Genomic DNA, 23,241 nt, shown 5'->3' with positions numbered 1-23,241 from the left:
GACACGTTGATATATCTGTGAAAAAAGCTCTGATTACCCCAAGACTGGTAAAATAGATTCCTTACCTCAGATCAGATGTTCTCCAAAAAGATTATTCCAATTCCTGATCGCCATTCCAAATATCGATCGCGTTTATTGATCCAACGCTGGGTGCTTGAAACACATATTCCACGCTGTTCTGAGGGACCACAAAGACTGCAATCGGCTCGGATTACATGCCTGACAAGTAAAATGTGGATTCCGGAATTTTCTTTTCCCCATGGGTTTTCATTCAGTCCAATCCAAAGGGTGCATTACCATCCAGGAGACGATAGGGGGCGGTATTTTCCCTGTTCGAGCTCAGAGAGAGTCCCAGTGGTAACGTGAGGCTAGATTGATGAAAAATTTATGGAAATCGCAAAAAAATAAAAATTACGATTAATAACGAGATTTCTCGTCGTTGGCACTGAACGGTTGCCATGAAATAACGAGAATTCTCGTCGTTGGCACTCAAAGTGTTAAACCACTGTTTGTGATTCTGCCTAAAGCCAAGAGCCGACAGGGTGCGTTTTGATACGTTTCATTTTTTGAAGTCCGCTGCAACAGTGAGGAATGGGAGGGGCTGAGCCCAATAGGTATCCCATGTTCATTTGCCTGGCTGTGATATGTAGCTAGCAAAGCATAGCGGTACTGTACATGTACAGCTGTGATATGAAGCAAGCAAAGCATAGCGGTACATACTGTATACAGCTGTGATATGAAGCTAGCAAAGCATAGCAGTACATATAGTACAGCTGTGATATGAAGCTAGCAAAGTATAGTGGTACATATACAGCTGTGATATGAAGCAAGCAAAGTATATCGGTACTTATACAAGTCAAGTCAAGTCAAGTCAAGAGTTTTAATTGTCACGGCATACAGGTATACAATGAAATGCGGCTGGTCTTGCCCGCGACGATGTGCAATACAGTTGTTGTGAAGGGCCAGATTAAACCGAATATATATATTTATTTATATATATATATTTAATTGTATTTGTATATTCTCTAATATTCCCTGATATCCCTTGTATATTCCTTGTACAATATGCATTGAATATCCATTCTAGCCTACTGAACATCCCATAATAGTCTCCATTCTACTATTGGTCGAGACCTTGGTGCCAGGCTGCCATACCCCTCAGACCCAGTTCAAACGTACCGCTCGACATGTACGAACAAGTCCTAGTTCCGCGTAGGAATTTGGCTACCGCACCACTAATGGGACTATTTGTTCATAGTGCGTATATATACTGCGCTACTAAAGTAGGACTTTCTTTTCAGTCCAGTTTCTTACCCTCCAATAGAGTCACAGACGTAAAGCCTCCCCGCGATGCCACGTGTGGGAGTAAGGCCAAGTTCGGCCTACCATCGGTATTGAGACATCGTGTATATTAATATTTGAATAGTCATATTTGGCACTATATCGTCGAGTTGGACGTAGTCTATTAAGCTAATAATAGTCTGTTAATATATAGTGCTTCGTGCGGTGAGAATACTACCGTAGTCAGTACCCCATCGTTTCGGGCAGAGAACTGGCTGCTTACCCAGGGTGGTTGACCCTATGTGAAGCTGCACCCGAGGAGCCCCAGAGCCGACGAGCGAGTGGACCTGTATACCGGATTATTCTACCGACGACAGCCCGCCTTCCCAGGCACGGATTATGCTTTGGATACTTTGATTATTCTATGGATAAAGACCCCCGACACTACCGTGTGTTGGAACCCCCCCCCCTGGAGAGGACGCAAGGTGAGGAGACGCTCTGCAAGACGAGGTCTCTCCACATCTCTCCCCCGTGGACCGGAGAGAGCCGGCCCACAAAGAGTCCACCTGCTTTCATCTGTGGTCCAAGGATCGCCGGCGCATTGAACGGCACTACAGTGGGTTCACCTGGGATACCCTTGGCCGGACGAGGCAGCTGGATTCTACCCCCCCCCCCCTCCTACTCCTGTCGGCTTACAAGCGACCGGATTAACCCCCTCTAGTGTATCCAGCCTATAATCATTAAAGTATCATTGCTGTTATTCCTTAACTATTCCAGGTCGTATATTTACCACCTGCGCCTTCAGAGATTGGACATTATCTATTGATATACCGACGAATACTCCTTGCCATAAAAGTGCATACTATTTCAATTCATAAATGTAATTAAGTGATTAAGTTCTTATTCTACACACCATCGCTGTGTAGGAAATAAAGACCTGTTTCTAATTCGTACATTTGTGTTGGATCCGTTTCATCTACGTGAGAGTGTTCATGATAATATATTTATGCCGTGTACTGGGTGGCCGAATATTAAGTACAAAGGTAGTGGTAGTAAGTATCATATCTAGTAATACAGTCAGGGAATTGTACCCCTCAGTTACAATTGGTCCTTCGAGCCGGATGGTAATTAGTGTAATATTAATATAGTGTTATTAATATTGAAATGGCCTATGATGAACACTCCACGAAACGATCCTCCTAACCAACGCCCGCAGCGCGAACGACGGCTCCCTCAGTACTTAGAGGCTTACGCTGTCAGTCAACAACCTAGTCTTCTACTAACAGTAAACGCGGTAAAACTAGAAAGTAAAAGTATGTCTAACCCCAACGCCCAGACTACCCCGACCATAGAGGCCCCTACGGGCTCTAATGTAACTGACCAAGTTCACGGTGGGGACCAGTGGGAACCAGACATGACTTCACACCCCGCCAGTACTGAAGAAGTAGTCCCCGATGAGTCCCGGGAGGAATACAACGCTACCGAGAGAGAACTCGGCACGGAAGAAGACGGGGAGAGCACCGTGGAGATAGAGCTCCAAGGCTCCGCAAGGAGTACCCCGAGGGAAGGCTCCCCTATACAACCGCCTTCTCCCAGCGAGGCAGAGAGGACCCTACAGCAGGCATTCCTCGTCAGCCTGAAAGCCTCTACTGAACGCGATAGACTCCAGGGTGAACGCGATCGATTGCAGCTACAGCAACGGAGCGAAGAAGAGCACATACGCCTGGAAATAAGACGCATTCAGATGGAAGAGAATGTGGCCCGAGACCGAGCAGACAGCCAGCGAGCAGCTGCTGGTGCTCTACGGGACGCAGAGCGCGACAGACAGCAAGCGCAACTAATAGAACAGCTGATCAGACGGACAACACCCTCTCCCTCCGCCAGAGGCTCCAGGAACTCGTCTAGACACACCTCCAGGGCGGCATCCCCTAGCCGAGTAAACAACCCTGAACTTGACCAACAGACGAGGTCTATACCCCCCACAGACCACCTCCCCCCACCGGTCCAAGCGAGACCTAGCAACCGGGAAGGAGCAGCATATCCTGTGGAGAGGCTAAACCAGAGACTACAAGCACTGGATGACCTAACTGAAGACGAAGAGGAAGAGGAGGAGAACCGCGCCCGAAGACAGCACAGTACTCTACCGGACCAGGAGGTCCGGTACAGCCCAGGCTATACTCCCGCGGAGCTGCGCTACAGACCCCCGACTCTATACACGGGTAAGCACGACGCACGACCCGCACCGAGGAACAGCACCTGGACAAGCGGGCCATGGTACACTGCCGGTACCAGCCCATACCAAGGAGCGGGAGGAGACTCGCCTAGGAGGCCTCCCCCCCAACGCTCGCCGATGTATCCACAGTCAGCGTCATACATTGGCACGCCTATGGTACCCGACTTCACCCAAGAGAACCGGGCCCAGTATACAGAACTCCGCATGTGTCTGGAGACCATGTTGGTGGATGTATTGGATGAACGCCACAAATACGCCATCCTACTGCAGCACTTAAAGGTGCCCCGCGCACATAATATAGCGCTCGCCTACGCGACTTCCACCACCCCATACACAGCAGCGCTGGTAGCATTGGACCAGAGGTATGGGCGCATATGGGATTACGTGATCCAGGAGATCCGACACATCGACCGCTTACCGCCAGCAATAGACAATCGAGCACTGGACGACCTGTCCATCAGAGTGCAGTCCCTGGTAGGGATGTTGGGAGCGCAAAGAGAGAAGGGGAAGTATGAACTTTACGCCAACTCAAATGTGGAAAGGATCCTGGAGAAGCTGCCGCCCGCTCGTCAGGAGCGCTTTAGGCGGCAGAGGGACCACAGAGACCCGAATGGCCCCGAACCGAACCTCCTCGATCTAGCAGACTTCCTGGCGAGAGAAGTCAGCAGCCTACGGCTAGATACATTCGGACGGAGCACCCCTGGCTCCAGAGAAGGAACCAGACGACTAAATGATGGAAGAAGATCGGTGACTGTGATGCACCAATCGGAGTCAGTACCGAGCAGCAGGAGCCACAGTACCCCCTCCAGAACGGAGAAGTGGAAGATAGTGTGCCCCTACTGTGAGAAAGAACACTGGCTAGCGCAATGTGACTCCTTCCCCAAGCTGAACGCGGAGGAAGCAGGTCAATGGATAAAGTCCAACAAGCGCTGTTTTCGCTGTGCGCGCTCACACATGGCAGCCGAATGCCGCTTAAAGAAAAGGTGCACCAAGTGCGATGGAGCCCATCTGGACATACTTCACGACAGTAACAGACGGCGCCCTTCACCTGCACCATCCAGCCGCAAAGCGAGCGTCATGTACATCGATCCCGCCAGCAGCAGTGAAGTACAGCCACTAGATGTCTCCACTCCCGAGTCACAGAGGGAGAAACCGCACTCCTGCAACACGTAGAGCGGCTATGGAGCTTGGAACAAATGCCCTTTAAGAATGGAAAGAAAGACATTCGCTCTAAAGATGACATTTACGCCATTCACCTCCTCGAGACAGGGACCAAGAGAGTCCCGGTCAACGGCGTGTTGAGATACGCCACGCCACTCCTGCGGCGAGAAGGAATGCCTACTTTCCACGCCAAGACAGACGCCATAGAACGGTACCTGCTGAACACGGAGCGGCGCTTAGCCAAGAACCCCGCCCAAGAGAGTGTATACCGCGCTGAGATTGAGAAGCTCATCACAGCGGGACACGTCACAAAGATGGACATTAAAGAGGCTGACCAGACCACTGAATCGTGGTACGTGCCCCACCACAAGGTCCATCACAACGGTAAAGACCGCATAGTATTTAACTGCAGCTACCAGATCGGATCCCAAAATCTGAATAAAGAGTTACTGCCCGGTCCCACACTCGGCCCCTCCCTACTCGGCGTTCTACTCCGCTTCCGCCAGGAAAAGGTGGCCATCAGCGGGGACATTAAAGGAATGTTCCTGCAGGTGAGATTAGTAGAGGCGGACAAGCCCCTGTTACGGTTCCTATGGAGAGAGAAGCCAGGAGATGAGCACCCAGCCATCTACCAATGGGAAGTCCTCCCCTTCGGAACGACGTGCAGCCCCTGCTGTGCGACATTTGCACTACAGAAACATGTAGCAGAGGACCCAGCAGCGGACGAAGAGGTCCGACACAGCGTAAAGAACAGCTTCTACGTAGACAACTGTCTACAAAGCCTTTCAACCCAGGAAGAAGCCGAGGCTCTCCTGATTAAACTCCGCGCCTCATTGATCAAAGGCGGCTTTGATCTCAGGCAGTGGGCCAGCAGCGATCCGCAAGTACTGCGCAGCCTCTCCTCCGAGGACAAGGCAGCCAGCAGCGAGACCTGGATGGCTACAATCCCGGGAGAAGCCCAGGAGATGACCCTGGGATTGGTGTGGCGATTCAAAACAGATTCGCTTCACTACAGACACAAGCCCCTGACTACGGAGCAGGGAAGGCCGGCGGCGGCGCCGACCACCAGACGGAGTGTGTACACAACACTCGCCCGACAATATGACCCGCTGGGATGTATTCTACTGTACACCACCAGGGCAGAAATGATTGTACGAGCATTGTGGGACAGGGACCAGGGCTGGGACGACCCCATTCCCGCACACCTTGCATCCACCTGGAGAGAGTGGGAGATGGAGCTCCACTCACTCCCAGGCGTTAATATGCGCCGAAGCTACTTCCCACCCACGGTGAGGCCAGAGACATGTAAAATGGACTTACACGTCTTCAGTGACGCCTCAGAGGTCGCATACGGATCAGTAGCCTACTTGCGGGCCCAAGACCAGGGGGGAGAGATCTACACAGCATTTGTCCTCGCCCGCTCGAGAATAGCCCCACGCAAGCAACAATCTATCCCACGTCTAGAGCTCTGCGCAGCCCTAGCCGGAGCGCACCTAGCCACGCTCATCCAACGTGAGCTCACCATACCGGTGTCTAGAACAATCCTGTGGTCAGATTCCACGACGGTACTCGCCTGGATCAAATCGGACTCATGCAAGTACAAAGTCTTCGTGGGAGTCAGAGTCACCGAGATTCAAGACTTAACCGAAGAGTTAACCGGAGAAACAGAGTGGCGCTACGTTGATACAAAACAGAACCCAGCTGACGTCATCACCCGGGGGATGCCCCTGGATGACCTCACCCGTCGCAATGTCTACAGTGACGGCCCCGCATTCCTAAGACTCCCGGAAGGACAGTGGCCCATGCCTATCCCGAGGGAAGCAAGTCCAGAGGAGGTGGAAATTAAGAAGTCTGTGTTCTGTGGATTGAGCACCGTAGCCTCCACCGACCCTAACATAAACGATTGCACGTCCATAGAGAGTGCACAACAAAGAACATTCCTGCGGTACCACCCGGAGTGCAAGTCCCCCGCTGATATGTCAGCAGCTAACTACGAGGAAGCAGAATTGCTTCTACTGCAGCGAGCCCAGAGAGACTCGTTCCCCGATGAATTGGCCTGTCTACAGGGAGGAAAGCCCGTCCCATCCGACAGCAGATTAATTCACCTGGCCCCCGAGAGCGACGCTCATACCCTCATCAGAGTGGGTGGTCGCCTACGCAGAGCCCCCAACACACTCCTGATGGGGCGGCTAGATCCCGCATTACCCCAGACAATGTACCGGCCTGAAGAAGCGAACGGCCGACGAATGTGGAGGTACAGCCAAGTATTAGCCGACAAGTTTTGGAACAGTTTCCTACTGCACTACCTACCGTCTCTACAGACCCGCCAGAAGTGGGTAAAGGAGAGAGACAATTTGACAGAAGGAACAGTCGTCATGATTATTGATCAATCACTGCCTAGAGCTATGTGGCCGGCCGGCCGCGTAAGCAAAGTGATCACCGGTGCCGACGGCAAGGTCCGAGCAGCTGAAGTGCTCGTCCAGGGTCGCACTTACACCCGTCCCGTGGCAAGGCTCATAGAACTGCCTCGACTCCCAGACACAATCGATGATGACCATGACCCTACAACCCTATGACTTTGTGAAGTTGACTGACCCCTACAGCAAACCCTTATGTGTAAATAGACAACGCGATTAATCTGTCTCCGTTTAACTGATTAGGTCTGGGACCTATTCAGGGGGTGGCTGTTGTGAAGGGCCAGATTAAACCGAATATATATATTTATTTATATATATATATTTAATTGTATTTGTATATTCTCTAATATTCCCTGATATCCCTTGTATATTCCTTGTACAATATGCATTGAATATCCATTCTAGCCTACTGAACATCCCATAATAGTCTCCATTCTACTATTGGTCGAGACCTTGGTGCCAGGCTGCCATACCCCTCAGACCCAGTTCAAACGTACCGCTCGACATGTACGAACAAGTCCTAGTTCCGCGTAGGAATTTGGCTACCGCACCACTAATGGGACTATTTGTTCATAGTGCGTATATATACTGCGCTACTAAAGTAGGACTTTCTTTTCAGTCCAGTTTCTTACCATCCAATAGAGTCACAGACGTAAAGCCTCCCCGCGATGCCACGTGTGGGAGTAAGGCCAAGTTCGGCCTACCATCGGTATTGAGACATCGTGTATATTAATATTTGAATAGTCATATTTGGCACTATATCGTCGAGTTGGACGTAGTCTATTAAGCTAATAATAGTCTGTTAATATATAGTGCTTCGTGCGGTGAGAATACTACCGTAGTCAGTACCCCATCGTTTCGGGCAGAGAACTGGCTGCTTACCCAGGGTGGTTGACCCTATGTGAAGCTGCACCCGAGGAGCCCCAGAGCCGACGAGCGAGTGGACCTGTATACCGGATTATTCTACCGACGACAGCCCGCCTTCCCAGGCACGGATTATGCTTTGGATACTTTGATTATTCTATGGATAAAGACCCCCGACACTACCGTGTGTTGGAACCCCCCCCCCTGGAGAGGACGCAAGGTGAGGAGACGCTCTGCAAGACGAGGTCTCTCCACATCTCTCCCCCGTGGACCGGAGAGAGCCGGCCCACAAAGAGTCCACCTGCTTTCATCTGTGGTCCAAGGATCGCCGGCGCATTGAACGGCACTACAGTGGGTTCACCTGGGATACCCTTGGCCGGACGAGGCAGCTGGATTCTACCCCCCCCCCTCCTACTCCTGTCGGCTTACAAGCGACCGGATTAACCCCCTCTAGTGTATCCAGCCTATAATCATTAAAGTATCATTGCTGTTATTCCTTAACTATTCCAGGTCGTATATTTACCACCTGCGCCTTCAGAGATTGGACATTATCTATTGATATACCGACGAATACTCCTTGCCATAAAAGTGCATACTATTTCAATTCATAAATGTAATTAAGTGATTAAGTTCTTATTCTACACACCATCGCTGTGTAGGAAATAAAGACCTGTTTCTAATTCGTACATTTGTGTTGGATCCGTTTCATCTACGTGAGAGTGTTCATGATAATATATTTATGCCGTGTACTGGGTGGCCGAATATTAAGTACAAAGGTAGTGGTAGTAAGTATCATATCTAGTAATACAGTCAGGGAATTGTACCCCTCAGTTACAACAGTGGTACAACATATAATAGAATCCAATAAAATTACAGTGGTACAACATATAATACAGCTGTGATATGAAGCTAGCAAAGTATAGCGGTACATATACAGCTGTGATATGAAGCTAGCAAAGTATAGCGGTATATATACAGCCGGGAACCAGCAACTCCTGCCACATCCCTTAAAAGTATCCTGTGCAAAGGCCTGACCCCTGAACTTTTTGGGGGGGCAGGTTTGGAGGCAATCGGAGGAGTGGTGAACTCCAGACTTCTATTATTATTATTATTTTTATATTGGTTTCTTCCAGCTGCATGGTCGCTCCAGGGAGCAGCGTTATACAAAGCTGGCTGACTGGGACTATATCAACACCTGTTCTAACCTGGCCAGTCCAATCCCACTGTTTGGTACGTCTATTCTTTTTGCAAAAGAAAAAAACACAATCAGCTTTATTTTTATTTTTTTTATACTTTCAGCATCAAAGGCAGTTGCTAAACTGTAGATTCTTTAAAGGAATTTGTATTTGAAAAGAAGTGGTTCTTTGGAGGGAATAATAACCTGTGCTTGGGGTTGTGGGGGAAGAGTGTCTACGTAGACACAAAGTCCAGGTAACTTGTAACGTGTTCATTAAAGTCATCTTTTTCTTCGACCCATTGTCCAGGGAATGGAGACATCTTGTCATATGAGGATGCCATGAAGGCCAGAGAGACGGGTGTCTCTGGTCTTATGATTGCCAGGTCGGTACCTTGTCTCTGCAGTGGTCTTGAATGTAGAGCTGATGTTTCCTCTATAGTAGCATGATATCAGTTTATGGCTTTTGCATGTTGTTTCAAATCGATGGTCAAAAATGCTCTGTACGCTTCTGCCCAAACTAATACGCTAAAATACTGAAACTGCTTTTTTAATAAAAATGTAAATTTAGTGCTGTATTTTTCATTGGTGAATAACTGACTATACACAATGGCCTTTAATAATTGGATAAAATCCTGTATGTTGACAGCAGAACTTTCGTCAAGTCCACCTTGGTCGTGTCCACATCAAGTCTTTAGACCAGGTTCAGTCCAGTTCCAATCAGGACTAAATCCAAAGGGGGTGTTGAGACCGAGTCCCGTTGTGAATCGAATCCTATTCAAGACCAAGTCAAAATAAGCACCTGGACCAAGACACGTCCAAGTCAAAATAAGCACCTGGACCGAGACACGTCCAAGTCAAAATTGGCACTAGTCCAGACTGGACTCAAGCACTACAGCCCTTATGCCTCTTTTCCATTGCATGGTACCTACTCGACTCTACCCTACTCTACTCGCTTTAGGTACCTGGTACTTCGTTCCTTTTCCACTGCAGGTACTAACTTAAGTACTCAGTTTGTCTCCGTGTGGAGCATAGCTATGTTCGTGAGCTTGGCAAGCCAGAGTAAAACACAGTTTTCAATCAATCAATCAATAACAACATTAACCAGACTCTCGTTGTGTCTATTCTGCTAACGCTAACGTTACCTCTCACTGTGTCTATTCTACAAGCTTTAATGTTACCTAGGCTCTCGTGTCTATCTGCTAATGTTAACGTTAGCATTAGCATTAGGCTAACGTACCACTCATGTCCCTAACCCTAACAACAAGCTTAACTAATCAGCTATCTTTTTGTGAGACTAAACTCTCCGCTCGGTGGCAAATTGTGTTGATGTCGGTTTTGTTTCATCAATAAATGAGGCAGAATACACAGTGACTGTATCCTTTTTTGTTTATTGCACTTGTTTCCTGCTGCAAACATAATGAAATTCTATGCGAGCCATTAAAGATGGCGGCTTTCTGTTTTTGTTCAGACTCTCCAACGAGTGACGCGTCTCTCTTCTGACCAATCAGTGGTCTGCAGTGTTTCACGTGACTTTTCTGGTACCAGTTCTACTAGCTTGGAACCTCGACAGAGCAGGGACTAAAAAAGTACCCAAAAAGTACCTGGTACCAGGTACTTTGGTAATGGAAAATCGAAAATTCCGAGTAGAGTCGAGTAGGTACCATGCAGTGGAAAAGGGGCATGGACCCTCTATGGACCAGATCTGAATTAAACACTGCCCCCCTCCTCCCCTAGGGGTGCTCTCATCAAGCCCTGGATCTTCACGGAGATCAAGGAGAGGCGGGACTGGGACATCTCCTCCAGTGAGCGGCTGGACGTCCTCAGGGACTTCAGCAAGTACGGCTTGGAGCACTGGGGCTCGGACACGCAGGGCCTGGAGAAGACACGCACCTTCCTGCTGGAATGGCTCTCCTTTATGTGCAGGTGAGTGGCTACTTGGGTATAGTAGGCGTAGGGGAAATGATCCATACAGCAATATAATCGCCAATGTGTAAATGTATGCGTTATACTTGGCCCGGTTCCAATACAGTTTTAATCCAATCTACGACATCACACAGTACTGTGCTTTTAAGAAGGTAAAACTGCGCCCTCTGGGCTAAGCTAGGCTGTCAAGTTTGGAATTATTGTTAGGCTACTGGTTGCATGGCAACTAGGCATCTCGCAAATCATGTATCAATCAATCCTTTATTTATTCTCAAAGACAATTGAGGTCACCCTCATTTTCAATGTCGTCGAGACACACATTTTTACAATATAACAATAATAAATATTAATAACTCAACGTGGCACTCACCGTCGTCTGGAGTCGTGAGACACGCTTAGTCAGCCTTTTCACAATACCAGAGGTACTGTAGGCCTTGAATGAAGAGACACTGTAATCATGGTTTGCACAAAGTCCTTGAAGTGCTTAAAGTACTTGATTTTCAAAAAAAAAATCAAGGCCTGGAATTCCTTGAAAACAGCAAATTTTTTAACACAGTGCTTAAAAAGTCATTGAAATTCAAATCAACCATTTGCATTGAAAGTTTTGTTCATCCATGATAAAAAAAAGGGGGGGGGGGGTTGTTTTACGAAGCTGCGATCGTTACCAAAAGCATGTTTTAGGTTCGGTAAAATACAACGCTGTGATCAATACAAAAGCATGTTTTAGGTTTGGTAAAATAGACCTTACCTTAGTCAGAAGGTACTCCAAAATGAATAATCCCAGTAGTTCCATCGCGATCGCCATTATTGGTGTGCATTGGGCCTGGCCTATAATACGAGAAACAATAGGTTTCAGGCGAGCAAATCGGATTCACTTTGAGGGGGAGGGGATTCCTGCAGCCGGAGGTACAGAGGCACTGAAAGACAACTGAGAAACCCAGTTCAAAAGGTAGGCAATACTGCCACCTGTTGGCATTCGATCGTCTTTGCAATTATAACGTAGGCAGCGGTGCCAGGGAGACACAGGCAGGTCCATGCAAGTGTTTAGAATGGGAAAATCAATTTTTTTTTAAAAGGATCTAAACCCGAACTGGTTTGGCGCTCAACGCTTGGATTCGAAACCCGAACTATCTCGGGTTTGGCGCAGAATGAGTTCAAATGAAAGATTTTACTTGAAAGTCCTTAAATTTCATTTTGCAATGTCTGTGGGAACCCTGTGTAATTTTTTCACATACAGAATGCAGGGTATTTATTTCAACAATGGAAAACAAATATGCAGCCTCCTCGACCACCAAGGAACCAAGAATTCACTCTGCAGAGTCTGCATGTGAAAAGAAGAAAGCACACGGAGGCAGCAGAGCAAAGAGGCTCATGGGAAGTGTAGACCATACCGCCAGAGACGTGGTTGATTTCTTTTTTAGCGTTTATCGCTTTTTTCATGGTCAGACATGACCGACAGATGAGGAGAGGATGAACGGGAGAAGAGGCGGGGAAGACATGCGACAAATGGAAGTCACCGGGAGTGGGAAGCGAACCCGGGACGGCCGTTTTCGCGACGCAGCTCGATACATGGTGTGCTACTAGAGCGCCCCAACAGGGTTGATTTCTAGTCAGTGACTCTGAGTCAAAATCCATGACCACAAAGTACAAGGACCCCAGAATAATAATAATAATAATAATAATAATAATAATAATAATAATAATAATAATAATAATAATAATAATAATAATAATAATAATAATAATAATAATAATAATAATAATAATACATTTGATTTAAAGAGAGAAGCGCCTTTCTCTGACTCAAGGACACTTTAAATAACAAGTGAGTTGAGAGAAACTATAAAATTCTGTATCTCAGAAAGTTTGAATATTATAAGACATAAATATCTTTTATATAGAAATGTCATAACATGTCATACATGTTCATGTATGTTCACTCAGTACTTGGTTGGGGCTCCTTTTGCACAAATTACTGCATCAATACAGCGAAATATATTGACTTTTCCACGATATTCTAATTTATTGAGCTGCACCTGTATATAGTAACAACAAGAAAATAAAACAATGAAAAGGAAGCAAGGTGCAGTCCATTTGCAAGAAACCAAACACCCAAAAAGTTTAAACATGATCGGTAGCTTAAAAAAAGAGTCAGGGGGTGAAGGGGGTGAGCTACTTGGGAGAAGCACTGTGTTGTGAGAAGGCAAGTTTGAACAGGTGGGTTTTGAGATGGGTCTTGAAAAGAGCCTCGGATGGTAGGGGAGAGGGAGTTCCACCGCCTGGGGGCAGCTACGGAGAAGGCTTGGCCTGGTGCGGGGAATGGTGAGGAGGTCTGAGTCGGAGGAGTGGAGGCCACGTGCTGGAGTGTAGGGGTGGAGTAGCTGTAGTAGAATAACCAGTATGCAGCACTGTGCTGCCCAGAGGGGTTGGTCGGAGAAAGTTGGTTCTTCAGCTTCAGGCATCACACACTCTCTCTCTTTGGTTTTCTCTCTCTCTCTCCCTCGCTCCCTCACACACAGATACGTACCAGTTGGGCTGCTGGAGCGGGTTCCCCAGAAGATCAACGAGCGTCCACCGTACTACTTGGGCAGGGACTACCTGGAGAGTCTAATGGCCAGTCATCACGTCGGAGACTGGGTTAAGATCAGGTGAGAAGAAGAACACTATGCAATGTGTCAGTTTTGAAGAGATATTTCTGATTCTTATAACGACATCAGGTTGGATGGATGAAAATGAATGGATATCGCTAATAAAAGAAATAACGATTAAAACCCGACTATACTCGACATCAGGTTGGATGGATGAAAATGAATGGATATCGCTAATAAAAGAAATAACGATTAAAACCCGACTATACTCGACATCAGGTTGGATGGATGAAAATGAATGGATATCGCTAATAAAAGAAATAACGATTAAAACCGATAGCCAGTTATATGAGTACTGGCTGAGCGTCTTGCTCTTCGCCATCGAGATGTACCTCATCTCCAGTACCTACTGTACTTCATTAACGAAAAACAAATGCACCCAGCATCTGACCAGGCCCCGCCCCAGTGCCGTACTATAAGGCAGCAGGCGTGGTCACCACTCGCCCTTCCTCGGAAAAAGTTTCCATCAGAAAACCCCCTCACAAGGGACCTCAGGGCGCGCTAAGAGCAAGACGCTCAGCCAGTACTCATATAACTAGGTTATATACATAACCTATCGTTATATAGTCGTACTGGCGAATCGCGTCTTGCTCTTCGCCATCGAGATATGGGGACAGAGCAGACGCGAGGACCGACAAATGCACCCCCTGAGGACCCGTAAGCCCACATCAGGGGGGAGGGGAGTCCCGTCACCCCTCCTTCCTAGTGAAGAGGGGGCGGCAGTCAACTCCACCCAAGTGCGAAAAAGAGGGAACTAGAAACTAGAGATGTTCCGATACCATTTTTTCCTTTCCGATCCAATTCCGATACCTAAGCTTTGGGTATCGGCCGATACCGATACTTATCCGATACCAGTGCATACAAAAAAAAAAAAAAAAACGATATATAATTTTTTTATAAATATACTTTTTTTTTTTTTTTTTTTTACAAATACTGTTTTATATATACTGTTTTTTAGTAATAACTAGAAAGTAATGGTATTTATTCAACAACAGGTGATTGTATAGATTTGTATTAGTATCATTAATCAATGAGTATGGGGCTTCAGCACTGCAGATATACCCTACTCCAATGATCCACACGGACATTATACGTTGCTGCACACGCTACCCACTGGCTCTGCAGATATACCCTACTCAGTCTGTCTACAAGGCTCCGTTTCAGTAGCAGTCGGATCTGTTGTGATTTTTGCACAATAAATATTCAACATTCTCTTTTGAGACTCCGCCTCAGACTCTTATCATTTGGCACTAAAAGCTAAACATTGTCACCGATATGGCTGTCCGCAACATGTCATTAATTGTGTACGCGAGGTGGTCTCAATGACTACGTCAACGTGAGCTGAGTTAGCATAGCATGAGCTGCCGGTACTGTATATGAAAAGACTGTAACGTTACTGGTGACATTGTGATTTAACGAATACTCCTTTGCCAACTTGCTGTACTTTGCTTGCAGGTCTGCAGCCATTATTGCTGGATTATATGAATAGCCCCAACTTTAGCCAAGGTAATGTTAAAGCTAGCTTTCGGTTAGCTGTTCAATGCTAATAACACCAGCCACCAAGCGAACCCATGAGCTTCCCGTCAACACCGCTATGTCGGGACGATGACATTTAAGAAAGTATCTGCTGTTAAAATGACAAATGGCATTGACACTTTAATCGATTAAGCACCCGTTTGTTTTATAATGCTTACTCAACAGACCACAGTGTTGTTGATAAATTACGTCATATGGTATCGGAGCGCAGCATTAGAGGGTACTCGCCGATACCGATACCAGCATTTTAGCCAGTATCGGCGGCTTTTCCGATACTGGTATCGGTATCGGAACAACTCTACTAGAAACCTCTAAACGCACAGCACAGGCGGGACCACGTGTGACACAACACCTTGTGGTCCACACCCACACATCCCTGCTAACCCACCGAAAGGTGGGAAGCAGGGGAGGTTCCAGACCTCAGAACCGCCTGGGAGACAGAACCCCCGGTCATGTCCACGAGGTAAAACCTTACGAAGGGACCCGGGGAGGACCATGAGGCCGCAGCACAGATGTCCTCCACCGAGGCCCCTCCTAACAGGGCGGCAGAGGCCGCCACCCCACGAGTGGAGTGCGCCCTGACACCCCCAGGGGGGCCAGCCCAGCCAACATGTAGCAAAGGGCAATGCCCTCGCACAACCAATGGGACAGGCGCTGTTTCGACAGTGCCTTACCAGCGCGAGAGCCACCGCAACAGACAAAAAGTTGATCGGTAGCCCTGAGGCCCTGAGTACGGCTGAGGTAAATCCCCAAGCCCGGACCGGACATGACAGGTGAAGGCTCGCCTCTAACTCACTAGCGTGAGGAGGCGGATGAAAACGCCTGAACCACAATATCCCCGGAGCAAAAGAGCTTCGGATATTTTTTGGCACGAAAAGTGGCACCGCTATCGAAACGAATAGACAGACACTCAGGCCGCACCGAGAGAGCACAGAGCTCACCCACGCGCTTAGCGGTGGTGATGGCCAGCAGGAACGCAGTCTTGAACGACAGCTGTTCCAAAGGCGCTTGCTTAAGAGGCTCAAACTGGGCCTCGGACAACCGACCGAGGACCAATTGAAGATCCCAACTCGGAGCCAGAGAACGTTTCACCGGCTTAAGGCGCCGAGCGCCAAGCAGAAAACGCTTCACAAGAGGGTGGCCTTACACCACTCTTAGAAAATACGCCACCTACCCGCGTAACCCGCGATAGTGGAGGGAGCATGCGCGTTCCGGATGGTACCAACCACAGAAGGATCCATCCTCTCCAGACTCACCCTCTCACCAGCCAAACCATCAGCGGCTGGCCCAGCACAGGGAACTAACACAGAGACCCGTGCGCTTGAGAGAGGGCCCGCGATGACCAAGGAACAGGCCACGACGGGGCTACCATTATCACTTTTAAATTAGCCCTAAATGTTTTTAAATCATTAAATGGCACGGCTCCCTCCTATCTGTCCGAGCTCTTGCACCGCCACACCCCCCACCGATCCCTCAGATCAGCTGACCAGCTGCTATTGGTGGTACCCAGAACCAGGCTCAAGACTAGGGGAGACGGAGCTTTCTCCACTGCAGCGCCTAGATTGTGGAACAGCCTCCCCCTCAGCGTACGGACTGCCCAGACCGTGCAGGCTTTTAAATCACTCTTGAAAACCTACCTGTTCTCCTTGGCCTTCCCCCCTACTTAATCACCACGACCCCTGGCCCTTCTATCCTCTTTGTTTTATTGTGTCCTACCAGTTTTTATTGCTTTCATTGCTTTATTATGTTTTTAATCCTATATCTTGCACCATATTGTTTTGTTTTTGTTGCTTTCATTGCTTTGCTATGTTTTTTTAATCTTATACCTTGCATCACACTATTTTGTTTTTATCAACTTGCTTGTGAAGCACTTTGGTGTCAGCTGCCGCTGCCTGGAAATGTGCTATATAAATAAAACTGACTTGACTTGACTACCAAGAGCTGGATCAGGACCGGGAACCACACAGCTGCGCCCAGGTCCGGCGCAATCAGGATCAAGGACCTGCGCTCCTCAACGTACCCGCCCCAACAACTGACCTAACGGATGTATGGGGGGAAAGAATCCCAGGCGGCACGGCATCGGTCCCAGACCTGCCTGACTATGTCCGGACGTACATAGGATGTTGAGGACGTTGAGGACCAGAAGGACCGCCTTCAATACCAACACATTGAACGTAGCGCAGACCGGGCAGCATGGCTTGCCAGCTGCCCCCTACTGCGTTGGCCCGACGCGTCTCCAGCGAGGGAGGCGTCGGTGAAAAACGGGACGTGTGACAGCCTACTGCCCATGGGGACCCCCCTGGTGAGGACCCCAGGCCCTCCCCAGGGGGCGAGGTCCCCCAGTACTGACACGGGAACCTTAGCCGCTTCCACTTGCCGCTCACCGGGTCTATTTCCATACTGGAAAAAAACCACCTCCGTAACCTCCTCTTGCGGTGAAGAGGAGGCCAAGAGGGACCACGGAATGAGCAGATGCCATCATACCGAGCAGGCGTATCACGGACAGCGCCGTAACCGTCCTAGGACGGAACCTCCCGAGCGTGTCGACAACACGCTCTGAGAGGGATGCCCATAGCACTCCACCCGTTGACTGGGAAGAAGAGTACTCTACTTCCAGTCTACAGCAAACCCCAGGCTGGTAGGAATTCCACCACCTGCCTGGTATGAGACCTGACGATCCACCTTGACCGCCAAGGACCAGAACGTCGTCAGGGCAGAATACACTCCGTAACCCCTGACGACGCAGAGGCCCCAGTGCGGCCTCCACGCACTTGGTGAAGATGCGGGGAGCCAGAGAAAAGCCGAACGGCAGCCTCTGCATACGCTAAACCCTGCAAAGGAAGCGTAGGTAAGCCCTAGGATGGAAGATCGGGGATGCGAATACGCATCCTACAGGTCTATGGAGGAGAACCAGGCCCCCACCTGACAGTGTTCAACAGGTAGGAGATGATCCAAAAAATGCTGAACCTTCCCATGGGACAGGTCCAGCATGGGTCTGACACCCCCCCCCTCCCGATTTCTCGGGCACCAGAGAATACCGGGAGGAAAACACCATGACGATGGCTTGCTTCGTCCACAGAGATTGGATATCGTTGACCAGAGCTGTCACTGCTGGTGACCCTGACAATAGGGTCTGTACCAAACCCGAAAACGGGTGGGGTTGTGTAAATACAAGTCCCCGCCACAGCGTTCTCTCCATCCACCTCGACATATGGTACTGCTGTAGCCATATGTGATGATACTCCCAACGCACCCGCCGCCATTTGGCGCAGGTCCGCTAGGAACTGTAGATAGGTGGCCCGGTCCCACCCGCTGTGCGTAGCCAACCCTGGACCCGTGAGAGCAGAGCGTTCCGTGGAGTCGGGTCGGACCCTGACACTACCCACGAGGCAATTGCACCCAAGGGGGGGACCCCGACAGAAAGGGCCGGTTTGATACGGGGGAAGCTGACATCAGTCTAGGTGACAAAAGCTCCCCCACTGAACACCCCTCCAGAACATGCTGAGGAGTTGTTCTGCAGCTGGACATGCAAGGTGTGAGGCCCCCATGGGTTCCTACACACCGTAGCCCTGCAGTGATATTACTACCACCCAAATCACGCGCGCCTGCGAGACCACTGCCAATCTTTAAGGAGTGGGAGGCACCAACATGATACCCGGCCTGGCGAAGGCGAGGTCGGGGAAGCCCGCACTGTGTGCCTCAAAAAGGTCTCGAGCCCCCCTGCTGACAACACTTGTAGTTGACAGACGTAACATCAGGCTCAACCAAACACAGCTTATGGTGTGGGAGCCGCTTGACAGCACAACATTCTCACGGACAGACCCAGGCTCAGCCATCAAAACTGGGTGTCAGCCTCTGTCCCCATGAGAAGCGAAACGTGGGGCCGCATGCGCTTCAACGAAGGCTTGCGGCTTGCAACCAAAGGAAACAAATCAGACGTTCACCCAGCCATCCTGCCCCTTGCGCCGATACACAACTCTGTTGTCCAACAGAACAACAAGCAGCATTACTAACACCAGCATTAATGATGGAAACGAAATAGAGGAAGGGCGAGTGGTGACCACACCTGCTGCCTTATAGTACGGCACTGGGGCGGGGCCTGGTCAGATGCTGGGTGCATTTGTTTTTTGTTAATGAAGTACAGTAGGTACTGGAGATGAGGTACATCTCGATGGCGAAGAGCAAGACGCGATTCGCCAGTACGACTATATAACCGACTATACTCTGGTCTGGCGCTCAAGCGATGGCGAGTTAACCCGGCTATCATCGGGTCTGGCGTCCAATGAGTTAAAATCAAAGGGTATTGCACATAAATAGGCACTTCAGAATCTGAAGTTCAGATAATCCTTCAGAACGTTGATCGTGCCCTCGTGGCGCACCGCATAGTGCCTCGCACACCTACGTGGCCGTCCTGGGTTCGCCTCCCGCTCCCGGCGATATTTCTCGCATGTCTTCCCCACATCTCCTCCCGTTTTCCCTCTCCTCTATTGGTCCTGCGTGACCAGAAAAGCTGTAAAAATGCTCAAAATCATTTAAAAGTTTTTTTCTCTCATGACTCTGACATGAAAATCGAATGTGTAGACTGGCATTGACTATTCGAAAATTCGAATCTTTTATCTCATCCCTAGTATAGACATAGTAGCATAGTGCGTAATAGTTAGTAGTATAGACATAGTAGCATACCGGTAGTACATATTAGTATAGACATAGTACATAATAAGTAAAAGACAGTAAGAAGGTAACTTACTTTCCAATTGCCAGTGGCTCAGGAGGTAGAGTGGTTGTCTGGTAGTCAGAAGGTTCCTGGTTTGATTCCCGGGCAGTGTGTCGATGTGTCCTTGAGCAAGACACTTAACCCATTCCTAACTATCCCTAGCTAATAGGAGGAACAGCACAGAGAACATTGGTAAGTAAGGATTGGTTTAGGGTTAAAAAAAAATCATTGCCATGCCGTTGAGCCACCACTAGGGGCAGAGTAGCTAAGTTTGAGTGAGTGAGTGAGTGAGTGAGTGAGTGAGTGAGTGAGTGAATGAATGACTGATTAACACTTTGAGAGCCACGCCGTGTTTTCCTTTTTACCCCCTTGCTGCCACCATCCACGCCAATGTTAACGTTAATATCGCCTAATCTATGTTTTAAATTATGGCTATGTGTCTAATCTGCCCGGCGCTTATCAAAGAATCATTTTCCAGTCAACATTGGCAAGGCAGATTGGTTTTTTATCGCTTCATTTCCGTTTGATAGCATTTTGAAAATCACCCATTTTCGCGGAAGAAACCACACATGCCTATGATAATCGCCTTTTACTGGAATATTCCAGAACGTTGTCATTTGTCGGCCTATTTATGAATCGTTTTCAAATAAACGCTAGATGATCGATAGTATATGTGTGCGCACGCACGCTCATGCCGCGCGCTGATAATCGCTGGTGTTATTTCCTCATGGCTTTTACAGTCAAAACACCCATATCACATATCACATAAACGCTTATATCTCTGTGAAAACGAGTCTGATTATCTTAACACTGATAACATAGATTCCTTACCTGACATCAGATGGTATCCAAATGGTATATTCCAATTCCTGATCACCATTCGAAAAAATCGATAAGTGTATTGATCCAACGTGTATACAGTAGAACACATGATCCGCGCGGCTCAGAGGCTCCAGAATGAACTCTGGTAGACCTTGGCTGCATCAGTGAGAAGTAAAATGTGGAGTCAGAAATCCGTTCTCCCATTCACTTTCATTGAGTCCATTCCAAAAGGGTGATTTACCATCAGGGAGACGATAGGGGGCGCTTTTTTCAGATCTGAGCGGCGGCGGTCCCTGGATTTCCAACGGTAGGCTCGCGTGATGCAATATGATTTCAGATTGCTAATAAAAAAAAATAATAATAAAAATGAGAATACTCTGGGCGTGGCATTCAACGGTCGGGGCGTAAACCCGAGAATAGCCGTGAGTGGCATACAAAGTGTTAAGTGAGTGGGTGAAGTGTGCTTCACATCTACAAAAGAAATCCAACAATATAATCACACTAATAAGGATAAACAATAATATTGATGTATTGTCAGACACACCAGCGTGTGTTATGATTAAGCTGCTTATATTAATTTGATTATAACGCTTAGAAGGCGGAAATTCCGACTTCCTACTAATATAATAAAAATATTATAAAATGGCGCGTCAACTTTGGATTTCCTTGTTGCAAACTCGGGTATGATTTCTCCACCACCAGTTCAACATTTGACGTAATTTCAACATTGTATAAACATTAATGTTTTAATTAATGTAGCTGATTCAAGAGTACATTTGTACGAATATTAGCTATATGTCGTTGTAAACTATCTTTGTGAGTTGTAGTTCATGCAAGACAAATTGTAAGAAAAAAGGCCAAAAAGGTTTAGCGCGAGTGTCCACGTTTTTTTGACTTTGTAGCTTGAGCACACGTACAGTAGGTTGGAGACAACGCATTTCCCACTTCCAACTTCCCACCTCTGACCAAAAACAAATGCAGCATAATGCTCAAGCTATGTGTCAATGATGAATGAACATTTGAAGTGACTTCTTCCTTCTCCTCCTTGCCAGTGAGATGCTACTTGGACCGGTACCCAAGAGCTTCAACTTTCTGCCTAAGCATAAAGCCAACGCCTACAAGTGATTCTCTCTTATCAGTAAAACTACAGATCTAACTTGTCATTACTACTATTGTTTTGCATTTTTTTTGGTTGTCGAGACTCTGGAGAACAAGCTTTAAATGCAAACAAGAATGCTGAAATGTTGACTCTTGATTAAAGGTGTTGAGTTGTGTGTTTCTTCTAAGTATAATGCAGTTGTAGTATACGTTTGTGGAAGTACACTTGTTGTAATACATGCAATAAAACCACATTCTTTAACCATATTTAATGTCTCTTCTGGGGTGTGCTGTTGGGGACTCAGTTTATTGCTTTGAGCTGCACGGTTGACCTTTTCCATGTTTCAAGGTTATTAGTCGGCTCCCTGCACTTTTACAGTAGAGGAGTGAAACTCTTGTTTCTACGCTCCTCGGCTTAGCAGCAACATCAACACACTAGTACAGATGACGATAAGAACAGTGTAATCAATTAAGAGTGTTTTAAAAGCTATTTTGGTTCCTTTAAGAGGAGTTCATCTGAAAGTGATTCAGGCAGTAGGGCCGTCCCCTCGTAGTCGCTTTGGTCTTAGTCCACCCTTAGTTGTTCTTTGATTTCTCGTTTGTATGCTATTTTCTGTGCTGGATGAGTTGCCTGTGGAACAAACATAGCAACCGTCTTCTCCAGAGAGAGACAAGAAGATAGATACCAGTTTCCTCTCTGTGCGTTCAGTAGAAAGCTATCTGGCTGCATGTTAGCCTAGCTTAGCACAATGAATGGAAGCGGACATGTACGGGTAGCCTACGCATTGTCCAACTAACACCTCTCCCGAAGGCTACCCGTACATGTCCGCTTCCATTCATTGTGCTAAGCTAGGCTAACGTGCAGCCAGAGAGGAAACTGGTATCTATCTTCTTGTCTCTCTCTGGCTGAGACGATAAGCTAATTTCCCAAAATGTTGGCGTGTTAATCCTATTACTGAGACATGACCAGTAGAAGTTACACGTGTATATGTTCTCTTTGTCTCTGGACTTTATACCCATCCTCACTGGTACACAGGAGGAGTCCTACACATCTAGAAAACTATTTAAAGGAACACAACAACATTATGAGAAATGCGCTTACCGTCTTCTCCAGTCAAGACAAGGAGATAGATACCAATGTCCTCTCTGTGCGTTCAGTAGAAAGCTATCCGTCTTCTAGCTACAGTAGCCTAGCTTAGCACAAATGAATGGGAAGAGAATACAGACCAGCTAGCCTAGCTGTTGGCCAAAGCCACCTCTCCCAGAGTTTTAAGCTAGGCTAGCTGATCCGTGCTTTCATTCATTTGTGCTAAACTAGGCAAACACCTGGTCTCATGATCACATCACTCCTGGGCCCTCATTTATCA

The 23,241-nt window shown here is 47.9% G+C and overlaps 1 protein-coding gene across 3 annotated transcripts in view; it reads left to right on the top strand.

Moving 5' to 3' along the window:
- dus3l (dihydrouridine synthase 3-like) overlaps positions 1 to 22,111 on the top strand; it is a 60,178-nt gene extending 38,067 nt beyond the window's left edge. For all 3 annotated transcript variants that reach the window (XM_084312580.1, XM_084312578.1, XM_084312579.1), the window contains exons 12-16: positions 9,090 to 9,186; positions 9,441 to 9,516; positions 10,868 to 11,056; positions 13,576 to 13,704; positions 21,829 to 22,111. In XM_084312580.1, coding sequence (XP_084168706.1) covers positions 9,090 to 9,186; positions 9,441 to 9,516; positions 10,868 to 11,056; positions 13,576 to 13,704; positions 21,829 to 21,901 — 564 coding nt within the window. In that variant the 3' untranslated portion in view covers positions 21,902 to 22,111. The remainder of the gene's footprint in view (positions 1 to 9,089; positions 9,187 to 9,440; positions 9,517 to 10,867; positions 11,057 to 13,575; positions 13,705 to 21,828) is intronic.
- Positions 22,112 to 23,241: the final 1,130 nt, after the last annotated feature.

The sequence above is a fragment of the Notolepis coatsorum genome (genome assembly GCF_963971535.1).
Source record: "Notolepis coatsorum genome assembly, chromosome: 4".
Classification (NCBI taxonomy): Eukaryota; Metazoa; Chordata; class Actinopteri; order Aulopiformes; family Paralepididae; genus Notolepis; species Notolepis coatsorum.
This window is presented reverse-complemented; position numbering and strand designations above follow the sequence as displayed.